Source organism: Pteronotus mesoamericanus, unplaced genomic scaffold (assembly GCF_021234165.1).
Source record: "Pteronotus mesoamericanus isolate MK-2021 breed Mesoamerican mustached bat unplaced genomic scaffold, CSHL_Meso_final contig_25, whole genome shotgun sequence".
Lineage (NCBI taxonomy): Eukaryota > Metazoa > Chordata > Mammalia > Chiroptera > Mormoopidae > Pteronotus > Pteronotus mesoamericanus.
The window spans coordinates 6239069-6254024 of NW_026555105.1; the positions used below are offsets into that span (position 1 = coordinate 6239069).

The 14956-nt window shown below is 54.6% G+C and overlaps 1 protein-coding gene across 2 annotated transcripts in view; it reads left to right on the forward strand.

Annotated features, from left to right (window-relative positions):
• The first annotated feature begins 4399 nt into the window (after window positions 1-4399).
• The window catches only part of NFATC2 (nuclear factor of activated T cells 2), a 123987-nt gene continuing 113430 nt past the window's right edge, over window positions 4400-14956 (forward strand). The window contains exon 1 of one of the 2 annotated variants that reach the window (XM_054573594.1): window positions 4400-4749. In XM_054573594.1, the coding sequence (XP_054429569.1) occupies window positions 4620-4749 (130 nt within the window). In that variant the 5' untranslated portion in view covers window positions 4400-4619. The remainder of the gene's footprint in view (window positions 4750-14956) is intronic. The other variant, XM_054573595.1, reaches the window with a different exon arrangement.

Consider the following 14956-nt stretch of genomic DNA (forward strand, 5'->3'; position numbering starts at 1 on the left):
CTTAGTGGGGGTCACAGCGGTCCTCACGCATGGGGGGCCCACAGAGCGTGTCCGCGATGCTCTCCGCGTATGCAGCGTGGCCCGCTGAGCTCAGCTGCCATTTTCACTGCTCTTTTGCTGTTTTAAATGGAAGCTATTACTTTCCTTCAGCCTAATAACCTTCAGGAGACCTTCCTGAAGGGGATAAATCCCTTTCCCTCCAACTCCCTGGGGTCCTCCCAGGGGGTTCTGGGCCGTCTACTTCTGTCACTGGCCTCGTGAGTCCGGAGGTGTTTGTGGAGGGTGTTCTAGCTGCAAGGCTCCCTGGAGGCGCTGAGGAGACTACCTACCCTGTGTGTCAGTAAGACATGCTCATCTGCATTTGAACATCAGGTAAAGATATTTCTTTCTTTTTTTTTTTTTTTTGGTCAAGGAGGGGAGACACACTCTCATAGGAAGCCATTGACGTGCTCGGTGAAAGTGTAGCGAAGTCCAGTGATGGCTCTGTCAGGAGAGAGCAAGAGCGAGAAGCCAGAGGACGTGCCGCGCGCGCTTTGGGGGGACAGGCAGACTGTGGTCGTGCTGAAGGGAGCCCTGGCCGAGTCAGCTTGCTTGTTCTTGTCACTGGCAGGTTCAGAGACTATGACGCCGACACAGATGTGAGAGCCTGCCAAGACCAGGGCAGGGGAGAGAAGGGAGATGAGGCAGACACGTTGGGACTGCGGGGTGCTGTCATGTAGGAAGACAGACTGAGGGACAGGAGCGGGGCACTGGGGACAGTGTGGAGGTGGATGGTTGAGAAAGAGTTGCGGGGGGCCGTGGGCAGAGACTCACCATTGCTCCACGCCCTACCTAACCTGCCCTTAGGGCTGCGGCTCAGTAGGGGACGAAGCTCCCCAGCTTTGGGGATGGTGGCATCTCCTGTTTAATTAAAGCCAAGGAGAGCAGTTTGAGGCAGAGGTGAGTTCGCCGACCGTGTGCCCTTGTTAAAGATCAGTTCCACAGGGCAGAGGGGACCGTGCTGTGCAGCAGGGAATGAAAAGGGAGGAGGAGGCAAGAGCTTGGAGACCAGGGTCTGAAGCTCATGCGCTCATGGGGACAGGCGGGGGCAGCTGGGTGGGGTCTCTGGGGACCTGAAAGGGCTGGTCTCAGCTCCAGAGGACCGGTCCGTCTGCTGTGGGCAGATCATCCCGTTTTTCACAAGGAGACACTGGATATTTGGATTTTTATGTGAAATCTCTCAATTAAAAAATGTGACTTCAGATTTTTAAGAAAAATTACAGGGCAGACCAAATATAATACAGGCGGGGGCAATACAGGAGGTTCCCAGTGGCAGAAGGCAGGCAGTAAGAGGAGGGGGTTATGACAGGTGACAGACACCAAGGGGGGTGCGGTGGGGCCGCTGCCCTGGTAGGCGCAGCGTTTGTAGTCACGCTTCACGGGAAGCCAGGGGAGGGGTGCTGGGATGTCTGTTCTGAAAGGACCCGCCGCTGTTCTGTGTCAGGGCCAAGGTGGTAGCAAGAGCGGGGAGGGGCCACCGCAGTCGTCCAGGTGGAAGGCGATGGGGATTTGGGATCACCTGGCGGGAGGACGGACAGTGAAGTTGGTGAGCAATGGTTGGATTTGGGTTGTACTTTGAAGATGGAGCTGCCTGGACTTGCTGAGGGTGTGCGTGTGGGTGAGAGGAGAGGGGCCCAGGGCTACTCCTGGGTGTTCGGCCGGAGAACTGGATGGAGGCGCAGGGAGTACCTGAGCTGGGCACACGGGGGGCGCGTCAGAGGGTACCAGGGTTTGGCGGGGACGTGTTCCCTTTGAAATGCCTGTTGGACACCCACGTGGAGATGTTGGGGGGACAGTGGGACGTCTGAGCCCAGATTTCGGGGGAGAGGTCCAGCCTGTCGATAAAAATCAGCTTTATACCAAATGGGGAAAGGGGGGTGGAGCTGAGGGTGGCGGGTCCCTGCAGGGCCAGCTTGAAGGGGCCTCAGGACTCCGAGCCTTCAGGATAGGGGCCGCGGGGCAGGGGCCGGCGCCCCCCAGATGTTTGCTTTTAGGCAGGACCAAGCTAGGCTGAGTAGCTCCCCAAAGGGGCCCACCGGGGGGCTGTCTCAGAAGAAGGTGGGGGATCCCGGGCAGGCAGCGCCAACCCACGCCCCCTGGCGCGGAGGCGTTCACTCATTCAGGACCGGGAGGTGAGTGAGGGCGGTGGGAGGCCAGGTGCGCACGTGAGGGCAGGCCCGTGGCTTCTCCCCCCCCCCCCCGGCCAGGTTTCGGGGGCTGCACTTGGGGCCCTGTGATCAGGCCTGAGAGCATCCATCTTCTAGATGCCTTGACGACGCGTCCTCGCCTGTGTTATCCCCCCTAAATTTATTACCGACCCCCTAAGATGCTTGTTGGATACACCCAGTATAGCTGTGCTTATGCTTAGGAAACAAAGAAGAGAATTTCTCTGTAGTCCGGCAACCAGAAAGTGCTTCCCAAGACTCTGAAAGCTGGCGAGTCCTGAGCCAGACCCCGGTCCCGGGAATGGAGTTTGAGTTGAAACCAGGGGTGCTGACCCCTGGCCGCACACTGGAAGCCATCCGGGGAGCTTTTGCCAAATACTGAGGCCCAGGCCCCGCCCTCACACATTCCGATTATAGCCGGTCTCTGGTGGGGCCCAACCCCTTGGATTTATTCACCGCTCCCCAGGGGAGTCTAATGTGCAGCCTGGGTTAAAAACCAGCGGTCTCGGTGCAATTGGGGAACACCTATTCAAGGCTGCGCCTCTTTGCTTCTGGGACGGAAGCAGGAGGAGGGGAGCGGCTGTGGCCGGAGGATGGCTGCATCCCCGTGACCTGTCGCGGGGCCCGGTGCCTAGCGGGTGCTCAAAAACTATCTGTGGAGTGAATGGCGATGGATAGCTTTGCACACGTCCCTTAATAGAGCAGAGACGCCCCTCCCCCGCCAGGAGTGCGTATTCTTCATGCCTCTGTTCACGGGGAATGGTTTAGAGTCAGTCCCCACACAAGGTCAAGCGCAGGGAATCCCCAAACCTCTTCCGCCCACTCTTCTGAGCCAGTGATTCTTAACACCCCCTGCACGTTAGATTCCTCTGAGGTCATTAAAAACAACAAAACAAAACAAAACAAAACAAAACAGCCTTTCGATGTTTTGGTTCATTGGGTTTGGAGTGAAACCTGGGCACAAACTTTTAAAAAAAAATCTCGGGTGAGTCTAACGGCTATAAGGGGTAAAGCCACTATTCTAGTCTTTTCTACCTCCGAGAGCCTGTTGTCTGACTTCAGCTACCCTGTCCCAGAGCCCTGGGATTGTTTTGTTAGGGGATGGGGCTGGGTGTGTATGGAGTACACCCCTAAACATACCTGTTCATAACATTCACCTTGGGTGCGTGCTTAAAAATGCCCGTTCCTCAGCCTCTATTCCAGACTTTTGGAATAGAAGCTCCAGCCAGGGCCCTGGGAATCTGTGTTCAACCGGGGTCCGGGAGCGCTTGTTTCCGGCGGCTGCCCTCCTTGCTCGCTGAGTCTGGAACATGCTGAGCTCCCGCCGGCTCCTGCCTTCTTTCGGTTCCCGCTGCCAGAACAGTCTTCCCCCGATCCACCCATCAACGAGGCTCCTCCAAATGTCCCCTTCCCAGAGAGATCCCGCGTGACCACAGAAATCACCGACGCCTCCCCCGTCTCTGCCGTGCCCCTGGGGAGATCCTCTCCTGACACCCTGTAGGAGGCTGTCTCTGCTCTCTCGCATGTTTCCTTCATGCCTGTCCCCCACCAGAACCCAAGCTTCTCTGGGGCCACGGCATCCCGTTCATGCTGTGTCCCTGGCACCTGGCACCTGGCACAGGATAGGAGGGTGGCCAAGGGGTATAGATGGGACTTGTGCTTTGAGTACCTATGATTCTTTCCCAGGTGCGGGGAGACTGAGTGAGGGGCATGCAGGTGACTGAACTCTTAGTGAACATCATGCCTAAAATCATGAGCTGTGGGCACTCAGGGGCACAGAGAGTTACAGATATGCCCCCTTGGAGAAGAAACGAGGGGAAAGGCTGGGGTCAGCTGGTCAGTAGGGCAAAACTGCAAGTGGCAGCAGCTTTCTTGTCTGGATTCTGGGTGGGGCAAGGCCAGCAGCACTCACCCCCGGAGGGTGGCAGGCAGTGCCCTCCGGGAGCAGAGCGGCTGTGCCCGAGTGCCGGCCGTGGCCCCCAGCCAGCGGCTGAGCTGGGGGCCAGGGCGGCAGGCAGACAGACGGCCTCCTTCCTGCGGGGCGCTGGCTAGCCCGTGCCGCCCGCCTCCCCCTCCCTCCCCCTCCCTCCCCCTCCCTCCCCTGGGTCCCTGGGTGGCGGCCCCGCCCCCGCTGGCCTGGCCGCCCTGTCCCCGCCTCCCCCCTCCCAGGGCTGCAACAGGTGCCTCCCGGAGCAGGAAGCTCACGCTGCGCCGCGGCGGCTGCTCAGCTCCCCGGCGCGTCCAGCCCCGCTGAGCCAGGCACGCCATCCCGGACCCCGCGTCCATCCCCACGAGGACAGTGACCCCCACCACTCCACCCGCCTCTCCGTCCGCTTCCTGCCACTTTGCCAGCCCCAGGAGAAAGCTGAGCCTGCCTGCGTCCCGGCCCCACAGCCCTCCTGCCTCCTGCGCACCATGGAAGCTCCAGAACAGCAGCCGGACCCCGATGGAAGGGACGCCCTGGGCCACGAGCCTGGGGGCAGCCCCCAGGAAGAGCTGGACTTCTCCATGCTCTTCAGCTATGACTATGTGAACCCTCCTGAAGGTCGGTGGAGGCTCCCCCGGCCCGGCCCCCAGCCTGGGCTGGGGCTTGGGCCTGGGGAGTCGGCACAGGGCCCCTCTGCTCCAGATGTCCCAGTTCTGGGGGGCTTGGTGAGGGGTGCCTGTCCCCAGGTGAGAGGGAGAGTGCAAGGCTCAGGGACTGCCGCCCCCCCCCCCCTTAGGGGGCGGTAGGCCCGCCCTGGCCCCGGAGGGCATCCGTTTCCAATTACTTGTGACTTCTCCCTGAGGGAGGAGGTGGCCAAAGGTGGCAGGGGGCTCAGCTGGCCTCGTGCTGCCGGGTAGTCAGACAGCAAAGGGAGTGACCGATTCTGCTTTGGAGGGAGGAGGCGAGGAAGCCAAAGAATGGAGTTGCTTGGAGGGGGCCGGTGCGCAACGAGGTTGCCACTGAACGTCGTTATCAGGGCAGGCGAAAGCGGATCCCCCCCGCCCCGGCAGGTACCGGCAGCCTTTGTTGGGGACTCTGTGTTGAAACTAAAGGAAGAGGTTGTCTGCGTCTAGTGCTCGAGTGTGGTTTGACTTTGCTGTCAGGAGGCCGGCCCATTTCCTCCCCGGTGGTGCTGCGGCCTTTGCCAGTGCCCCGCGATCAGGCTGAGCTTATTCGCGCGATCCGCGCCCTACAGTCATGCTGGATGTGGGGGCTGGGAGGGAAGGTGGGGGAGGAAGGGGAGCTGGCCTGTGGCTCCTGCCAGGCTCTGCCTAAGGAGTCTGCCCGTCCGTCTGTGCCTTCCAGTGCCCTCTGCTGCCGGGGGCTGGGGACGTCCCCAGGCTGGGCTGTCACTTCACGTGTTCAACAGGAGCCTTTGTCAGAAGGCGGAGAGGGAGGCCGCATGCTCAGCCTCGCTGTATTTTTCTGGTTAGCAGGTTGTCTTGGAAAAAAAACAAAAAAACCCAACCAGGCTTCCTGATTTTGACAGCCCAGCCGAGCCAATACTTGTTGCAGCCTCAGGGGCAGGCCTGCTGGTAACTTCCAGATGCACTGGGGCTCGGCGCTGCGGAGTCGGGAAGGGGCTGTGCTGGCCGGCTGTGTAGGCCGCCTGTTGGCCCACCTGGGGGTGGGCGTGGGGGCGGGCTGGGGCTGGGGGCTCGCGGTTTCCCAGAGATGCTCCGCTGGCAGGTGAATGAGAAGCTCTAACTACCCTTCCAGGCGCCTCCGCAGGCCGCCTTAGGTGAGGGGCTCTCTTTGGCCTCAGGGGTTCCCTTCACGTGGATGCCAAGTGAAGACAGTAATTAGTAATTATTCTGTATTTTGGCTGGAGACGGAAATAATTAGCCAGCAAGAGAGGCCCGCCTTCTCGAGTTGCAATCTGGAGGCCATCCTTTGCTTTGAAAAGATACGATTCAAGATCTGCACATGATCCCTCTAGCATCAGTGGTCTTTCTGTTCGTTAAGATTAAAGTCATGTTTTGCAGGGAACTAATACATACAACCTTCCTGGATTCATAATCGGCTAACTTTTTTTTGGCAGGGGGGTGATTTCCGGGGAAATAGTTTCCAAGCCAAATCCGATGGGAGGTGCTTTTTATAGTTTTTCTTGGCAGTGGCGCTTAGTGGCTGCCAGATGGGTGTCTAAATGACCACGGCGAAAGCCCTGGAATCTGTGTTTTGTTGTTTTTTTTTTTTTTAAAAAACACCTTATTTTTTGGAACAGTTTTAGATTTACCGAAAAGTTGTAAAGATAATACAGAGAGTTCCCATGTACCCAGCACCCACTTTCCCATATTATTAACATTTACATTAGTATGTATTAGCATCGTTAATAATGAATGAACCAATAAGGATACATTATTACGATCTGAAGTCCATCCTTTATTCAGATTCAGGCTGCCTTCGTTCTCTAAGAGCGTGACGATTCTGAGGAGCACTGGTTTGGCAGGTTGTAGACTGTCCCCCAGTTAGGGTCTTTCTAATGTGTTTCTCACGGTGAGACAGGGGCCGTGGCCTCTGGGGAGGAAGACCACAGAGGTAAAGCGACCATCCCCATCACGTCCTAGCGAGGGTCCCTACTATCAACATGGCTTATTGTTGTTGACGTTGGCCTTGAGGACTTGCTGAGGTAGAGTGTGTCAGCTCTCTGCGCGGTAAAGCCACTCTTTTCCAAACTGTGCTCTTTGGAAAGAAGTTACTAAGTGCCACCAAGCATGAAGGATGGGGAATGGTGCTCTGGAGTCTGTAAAAGCGTGACACCTTGCTGCGAGGTAGGCAGCGCAGAAACCTCATGGCTCAGGAGGGACTTCGTGAACCTGGGGAGGCTAGACTGGGAGGCTCCAGATGAAGATCTGGCTCTGGCTCACCCGGATGTTAATAGGGGTCCCCTCTCTGTGCTTCTGGGTGGTGGAACTCCCCAAGGGCCAACACTGGTCCTTATTCTTGCTATAGGACTTTGTCTCAGGGAACAATATAATGGTGATGCATGTGAGGTGTTACCCTGGGCTCTGGGCATGCGTTTGGCAAAACCCAGGGAAGGAGAAGGGCTGTTAATGGCACAGACGTTGCCAGAAAGTGGTGAAGGTGCTTCGGGAGTTTGGGGGAAGTCATGCTCACTTGGTGGGACTTTAGCCTGCAGCGATGTTCGTGAGCGGGTGTGAGAACTCCTCCGGCCCAGCAGGCGGTCACTGCACGTTCCGGACGAGGATGCTAAGATGCAGAGAGGGGAAGGAGTCAGAGCCGGGGCAGGGCAGAACTAGAGTGCGAGCCTGGCAGACCTCCTCCACAGCTTGCGTTCTGGGGGCTTCCTCACCCCCTCCTTGGATGGGGGACGCATGAGAAATGCTTTGTAAGGGGCCTTGCACCGTGGCAACACGGGGGTTTAAGACAGTTACCAAGGGTGATCTTGGGCAGGTCATTTAACCTCTCTGGACCTCTGTTTGCCCATCAGTCAAATGGCTGAAGTAATAGTACTTACCTCCTGAAGTTGTTTGCCTTGGATGGGGTAATCCATTTAAAACCATTCACAGGGTGATTTGCTACTAGCATTTTGTTAAATCCTTGATTTCGTTAAGAGAGGTGCTCAATTAATGCGAGCCGTTATTCATTTACCCATCTAACTAACTATTGAACACCTGTCCTGGGGATGTAGTAGAGCTTAGGAGCTGGCCCCATCCCTCACTGAGCTAGACCCTCTAACTGCTCTCTGTTGTCTGACTGCATCGGCTGATATCCCCAGCAGCAGGCTCATAGTCATGGGAGTGGTCAGCAGGGGTACCTCTGGTGTTGGCATTAGGAGCGAGGTGTATGTATTTAATTCTGTCAAGGAAGTATCCATCCACTCCTATTTTCTTGAGAGTTTTGACTAGGAAGGGGAGTTGAATTATGCCAAACTTTTTAGCATCCATGGAAAAATATGGCTTTATTCTTCGTAGCTCTCACTATGTTGACTTACATCAAAACATTGCTGGTATAAACCTCACTCGGTCACTGTGTCTTATTTTCTTAGAGTGCAGGGACCCACGGTGGTTTGATAGCTTTTGAAGATTCCTCTCAGCAGTACTCACGAGTGATATTTGCAACGTCCCTTTTTGTGTGTTGTTAGGTGGAAGCGTCTTTTCTTTTCTATGCTCAGGACTGATGCATGGTTGGGGCTAACCACTTTCTGAGGTTGTGATAGAATTCCTCTGGGAAGCCACCTGGACCTGGTGCCTTTTTATGCGGTGGTTCCGGGATTGCTTTCTCTATTGCGTCCGTGGGAAATGGTCTGTCTGTACTTTCTATTTCCACTGGATTCAATTTTGGTAAACTGTATTTTTTCAAGAGATGACCCATTTCATCTGTCTAGATTTTCAAGTTTATTTGCCTCGAGTCATGCAAAGCAGATTCTTCTTATTTATTTTTCCACCTTAGTCTAGGGGAGGTCCTGGCTTTCCGACAGGCCAGAGGTTTAAGTCCTGTGCGTGCTTGGGAATTCAGTGGATTCTTCCTTCCTTCAGCTGTGATATGCTGGGAGAGACGACGGGTACTGGGAATCCCTCGCCCCTCTAGAGCCGCCCGCTGTCCTCCGGGCTGTGTTAGGGACGAGCGTGTTGGGAGTGCTCACGTCTGGCTTGCCTCAGTGGGTCGGGCGCGCCCCCCCCTCTAACTCTTGGTGAGCTCCCTCACGTGTTGCCAACTTTGCCCTTTCGGAAGGGAAAACAGACTCCTGGTCATTGCTTGTAGAGTCTATTCCGGGGATCCTTAAACTTTTGGGGTCACGGCCCTTTAAAAAGCTGATGAAAGCCATGGACCCGGAACGTGCGCTCGCTGCCAGAGCACACACGCACAGCTCCCACGCCGGAGCACGGCCCACCCCACCCCACAGGCCCCCTCCGCCCTCCACGGCCTCTTCTGCCATTTCCAGGTGGAGTCACACACAGTCCCTGCTCTAGCCCATTCCGTAATGTCGCCTGCACTTCAACTCAGGAACACCTGCTCTCAGCCCACTCACAGGGGACAATTAAAACCTCATTCTCGCAGCAAACACTCCCTGAATGCTGGTTTGGTGCCAGGCCCTGTGGGGGCACAGAGGCGAGTTAGATGTGGTCCTGCCCTCGCCCGGCCCCCAGGCCTCTGTCAGCCAGAGCCTGGTAAACAAACAGGGACAAACGGGGCCCTAGGATAAAGTAGCATGGGGGTTTTTTTGGTGCTTACTAAAAATAGAGTTCTACGCTAAGCAAGCAGGTTCGCTAACATGTGACATTCAGAGACGTCGTCCGTGTCAAGTTAAGGACAGGCCTTAATAAGCCTGCTTGTACAAACAGTGTCTCCAGGAGCAGCTGGAGAGGTGCAGGGAGGCCCAGGATTGTCAGGGAGGCAAAGGAAATGGGGAGGAAGTTGCCTGAAGCATTCTTCGCTGTTGAACACGTGCTGGTCCCAGTTTCCAGATTAAAAGCCCTTTGTTTTTGTAGTGGCCTTAGATTTTGACTGGGAGGCAAGCCCTTAAAACCTTAAAGCAGTCTTATTTGGGTTGGTTCCCAAGGCTTTCTAGTCCTCTACGGTGATGGGGTTGGAGCAAGTTGAAAAATGCTGTGTTGGTGGCCAGCGGCTGTCAGTCCTGGCTGCGCATTCGAATCTTCCAGCCACACTGGGACCAGTGAAGTCATCGGGGGTCAGTCAACTTCCCTGAGAGCTGTGTGGTATGCGTCAGAGCAGGCCTCGAACCCGGGCAGGTAGAGTCCTGAGTCCCCGCCCCCAGCACTACCACTCAGCCAGAATGTCACCAACTCCAGCTTTGGTGGAGCCCAAGTGCAGTAGAATGGGGTACACTCGCCCCTTCCATTTGATACTCACACAATTATCAGTAGTATGGTGTTTGCTGCTCTCCTAAGTGGGATTATACTCATTGTGAAATAGGCAGCAAAAAATAAAAAATGGGGAAAAGTCAGTACAGAAATGGGAGTTCTGCTGTTTTTATATTTCTTGAAACATCCCCTTGGATTGTCGTGTATGCCTTGTGGGGTACATGTCCCCCCAACTCCAGGCGCCATTGGCTCAGCAAGTCAGAGCACCAGGTCTGAAATCGGAAAACCCTGGCTTGCACTTCTGACTTAGATGCCTTCTATCTATGTGACCTTGCCCAAGCAAAAATACCCGGCCTTAGCAAGCACGCAGTAAGTACTTGCCAAATAAATGGAGGAAACGTTGCATAGTTCCTGATTAGTAGTCTGCCCTGATTTTGAGTCTCTGGGCTCTGCTTTCTCATCTGTGAAATGGGGATGGTGATGGCAGAGCTCGCCTGCCGGGGCTGACGTGACTTGTCCGTGAGATGGGGGGATGCACGCACAGCGGCGGGGCTGTGTGGGTGTTGGATGGCAGTGGCGAGGGGCTCTGAGGAATCTTCTAGAGCTCCTGGTTTGCTGAGGCCATTGGCTCCTCGGCGGAGCGAGTCTTTGCTGCCGCCTTGGATGAATCCGGAGGCTTCGGAGAAAATGGTCCAGGGCGAAGAGCCTTTTGCTGTCACTGAAGAGGAGCCACCGGCCGCTGCGCCGGCGTCAGTGCCCCAGCAAGGTATCTGCCATCTGCGTGTTCGGCACCGACTTTAAGAGCTCATCTGGCCCCTGCCTCAGCCCCAGGACTTGGCTGGCTGCAGGAGCTTTCTTGGTGGTCCAGGCTCCAGCGCTGGGAGGTGCCCCTGTAGCTGCCTCTCTCAGGAAGGCAGGGCAGGGCCTCCCCCTCCCCGGGTGTCCTGCCCTGTCCCTGTGGGACTGTCCCCCTGGGCCAGGGCCAGGGAGATGCAGCCCGGGAACGGGCAGGGTGATAGATGCCTTGCGGCTTCCCTCCACAAAGGGACCTCCTCCTTCCTCCCGCCCCAGCACAGGAAACAGCCACAGGTTCCGCAGAGCTCCGGCCAAACTCAGCTTCCCTGGCTGCTGCGAGGTTTGGGGTGTGTGTGTGTGTGTGTGTGTGTGTGTTTTCCCTCTCATGATTGTTCCCAAACTGAGCTCTGGGAGGAAGGGGAGCCTGGACCCTGGGGCTCTTCCCGGGACGGGCCAGGGGCTGCTGTCTGCTTCCCTGGAGCAGAGCCAGGCAGGGGCTCCCCCGAAGCAAGAGGAACGGCCTTTGACTCTTCTCTGACCTTTCAGTACGAGCTTTGTCCCAACCATGGCAAAGTAGACATGATGGTATAATTAACTCCCGTGTTCCCTTCACCCGGCTTTGACCATCGCCCGCACAGGATCGGCCTCCTCCACGTCCCTAGCCCCTGGGAACGCTGAATCGAATTCCAGATGGCATCATAGCTTATTAATGAATAGATTAATAGATAGCTCTCAAAGATGAGGACTCTTGAGGAACATCAAATAGCGATATCAAATCTGAAAAAGAACAGTTACTTAATTCCAAATGTCCAGAGTTCAAATCCCCCGCCTGTCTCACAGGTGTCTTTTTAATGGTTCACTTGTTTGAACCAAGATCCAAACAAGACCCTCGCACTGTATTTGGTTGACACAGTCACTCTGGCTGTTTTATTCTGTGAAAGTCACCCCATCAGTCTGTTTTCGTGCCACGTTATTTGTTGAAGAAAAAGGTCATTTTTTCCCATGCAGGTCCCCACACTCAGGATTTTGCCAGTGACATACCTGTGATGTCTTTTGACCTGTCCCTTGCATGTCCTATACACTGGTATTTAGATCTAAAGCCATGTGCCTTTTTACTGTTTAAAAATTTTTTATTGAGTTTATTGGGGTGAGATTGGTTAATACAATTATGTGGGTTTCATGTGTACAAATCTAGCGCACATCGTCTGAATTGGTACTGTGTGTTCACTACCCCGAGTCAGGTCTCCTTCCACCCCCACTTGTCCCCCTCGTATCTTCTTCTACCTCCCCCCCAACCCCCGTTCCCCTCGTGTGATCACCATACTGTTGTCCGTGTCTGTGTGGTTTGTTTTTTTTTTCGTTTGCTTCATCCCTTTACCTTTGTCATCCAGCCCGCCAGCCCCCCTTGAGAGCTGTCCCTCTGTTCTCTGTATCTCTGTGCCTGTTCCTATATTGTATGTTAGTTCTGCTCATGAGATCCCACATGTAAGTGACATCATCCGGTATTCGTCTTTCTCTGACGGGCTTAGTTCGCTGAGCATGACGCTCTCTGGGTCCCTTCATGCTGTCACTCAAGGTATGATTTCCTTCTTTTTTTATGGCCAAGGGGGATTTGAGTATAAAGGTACCACAGCTTTTTGGTCCACTCATTTACTCGTGAGCACTTGGGCCGCGTCCAAAGCTTGGCTATTGTGAATACTGCCGCAGCGACCAGAGGGGTGCACGTCTTCTTTCACACGAGTGTTTCAGACTTCTTCCGTTTTTAATTGAGGTAACACCATACTGCTTTCCGCAGTGGCTGCACCGGTCTGCGTTCCCACCAGCAATGCACGAGCGTTCCCTTTTCTCCACGTCCTCGCCAACACTCTGTTTGTTGACTTATTAATGACAGCCATTCTGACAGGTGTGAGGTGATATCTCATTGTGGTTTTAATTTTCATTTCTCTGTTGATGAGTGACGTTGAGCATCTTTTCATATGTCTGTTGGCCATCTGTATGTTCCCTTTGGAGAAGTGTCTATTCAGGGCCTTTGCCCATTTTTTAATTGGATTGTTTGTTTTTTTGCTGTTGAGTTTGTAAGTTCTCTGTGAATTTTGGATACTACCCCCTCATCAGGTGTCTCGTTGGCAAATCCGTCCTCCTGTTCAGTGGGTTGGCTTTCTATTTTGTTGATGGTTTCCTTTGCTGCGCAAAGACTCTTTAGTTTGAGGTAGTCCCTTTGTTTATTTATTATTATTGTTTTGCTTCCTTTGCCTTGGACTTTTAATGCTTTTTTCCCTCCTGTGCCAAAGAAATATATCAAAAGCAGACAGTAAGCTACAAGCAGGACAGAGAAATTGCTCTTGCTGTGTTGGTGTTTTGGACCCTCCCTGCGCCCTAATCTGAGGTTTGGGGGAAGCGTTTTCTGAGCGGGGCCTGTTTTCATAGTCACTAAGATGAGTTTCTAGACGCCAGCCCTTCCCATGTGAATTTTAATGGAGCCGTGCCTGGGTGAGCTTTCCGAAGGGAAGAAAGCCGCGTGCAAAGCTCAGGATTTACCAAGGTCCTTATTAAAACGAACCTGCTTGGGCATGCCTGCAAAAGGGGGAATGAGAAATGAGGGCGACGGAACGAAACAACTTCAAGCCTGCGATGCCCGCAAAGGTCAGTGTAAAGGTTACGGAAAGGGGCTGTGTACCTGCGCGATCCTCAGAAGGTGGGCTGCAGGTCTGCCCTCCGCAACAGGTGACGTCACTCTGTTGCCATGGAGAAAGGAGGAATGTCATTAATGACCAGGATTGGCAGGGGCCACTGATTAAGTGTGCCAGCTCCCGGGAACATGGCACCGAAATCAAAGCTCCTGGGGAAAAGTGTAAATAAAGAACCTGTCAGTCAATAAGGTATTAATTTTAAATCCCTGCCCCTGGCCAAGGGTTGCCGGGGCCTTGCTGTCTTGAGAGGGAAGTTTCCATTTGGGTTTCGAGCCGGCTGAAAGAAAGGTCGAAACCAGCTCTCCGGGGTGTGGGACTCAATAGGGGTGAAGCGGGGTGAGGGGTCTTTGCTGAGGATGAAGAGGGAGGGAAGGTGGCTGTGCCCCTACCCTTGTCCTCTCGGGCAGGTTTTGAGGGAGCCACGGGTGGAGCCAGGGCCAGTTCAGCTTCTGAGGGAGGATTATCTGGTCTATTTCTGGTTAATTTTTCTGACCAGATCTTTTCCTTCTTCTTTTGGTGAGGAAGCAGCCTGTGTCCCGCTGGCTGTCATGCGCTGCCTGACTGGTGTACGGGACTGGCTTCTGTTAGAAACAGCCACCTCTGTATCACAAGTTTCATCTCGAATGACTGACTTCTTAGATAAATAAATTACGGTGCGCCCATGCAACGGAATACTACCTGGCGTTCAAAAGGAAACTGGGGCCGCGTACAACATGGGTGAATCCCAACCATACTGTTGAGCGAGAGACGTGACATGTGCATCCTGTTTGATTCTATTTCCGTGACGATCGAGAGCAGGCAAACCCCAGTCTCTGGTGAGACAAGCCAGGCTACTGGGCCCCTCTGGGTGAGGGTCTCTGTCTGGATGAGGCCACAGGGGAGCCTGTGGAGGGATGACAGTGTTCTGTATCTTGCATCTTGCATGGTAGATACATGGGCGCACACACGTTAAAAGACACGAGATGTCCGTTTAATGTTTGTGCACTTTGCTGCCTTGAAATGATGTCTCAATCTGAATCCCAGCTGCGCCCCGATTGCTTTGGTGACTCCCTGCACCCGAGCCTCAGTTTCCCCATCTGTAACAGAGGAACTGACAGTGCACACCCCCCAGGCTGCTTGTAAGCTGCAGAGCGGAGACAGTGCACAGGAAGGTCTGCGGCACAGTGAAGGTCAGACGCTGGAACGAACAGACGTAGGAAGGTCTCTGAACTTCTTGAAGGCGGGAGGGCTCCACAGAAGGACGTTAAATCAGTAAGAGATGGTTCTTTTCATCTCAGTTTGAGACTGGTGATGAGACTTGGCATCTTCAGGTGCCTGGGCCCTGCTGCCCCACCCAAGAGATGACCGTGAGGCAAGTGGAAGTTACTGATTCCACCCTCTTTTCTGCCGCTCCGCAAGAGGAACCGGCAGTGTATGTGCTTTTGCAGATGGCCATGCTGGCAGCCAGTCTGTAAGGCTCGTGGCTTGCAAACTGTCCCAGGTTCTGTGTCCCAG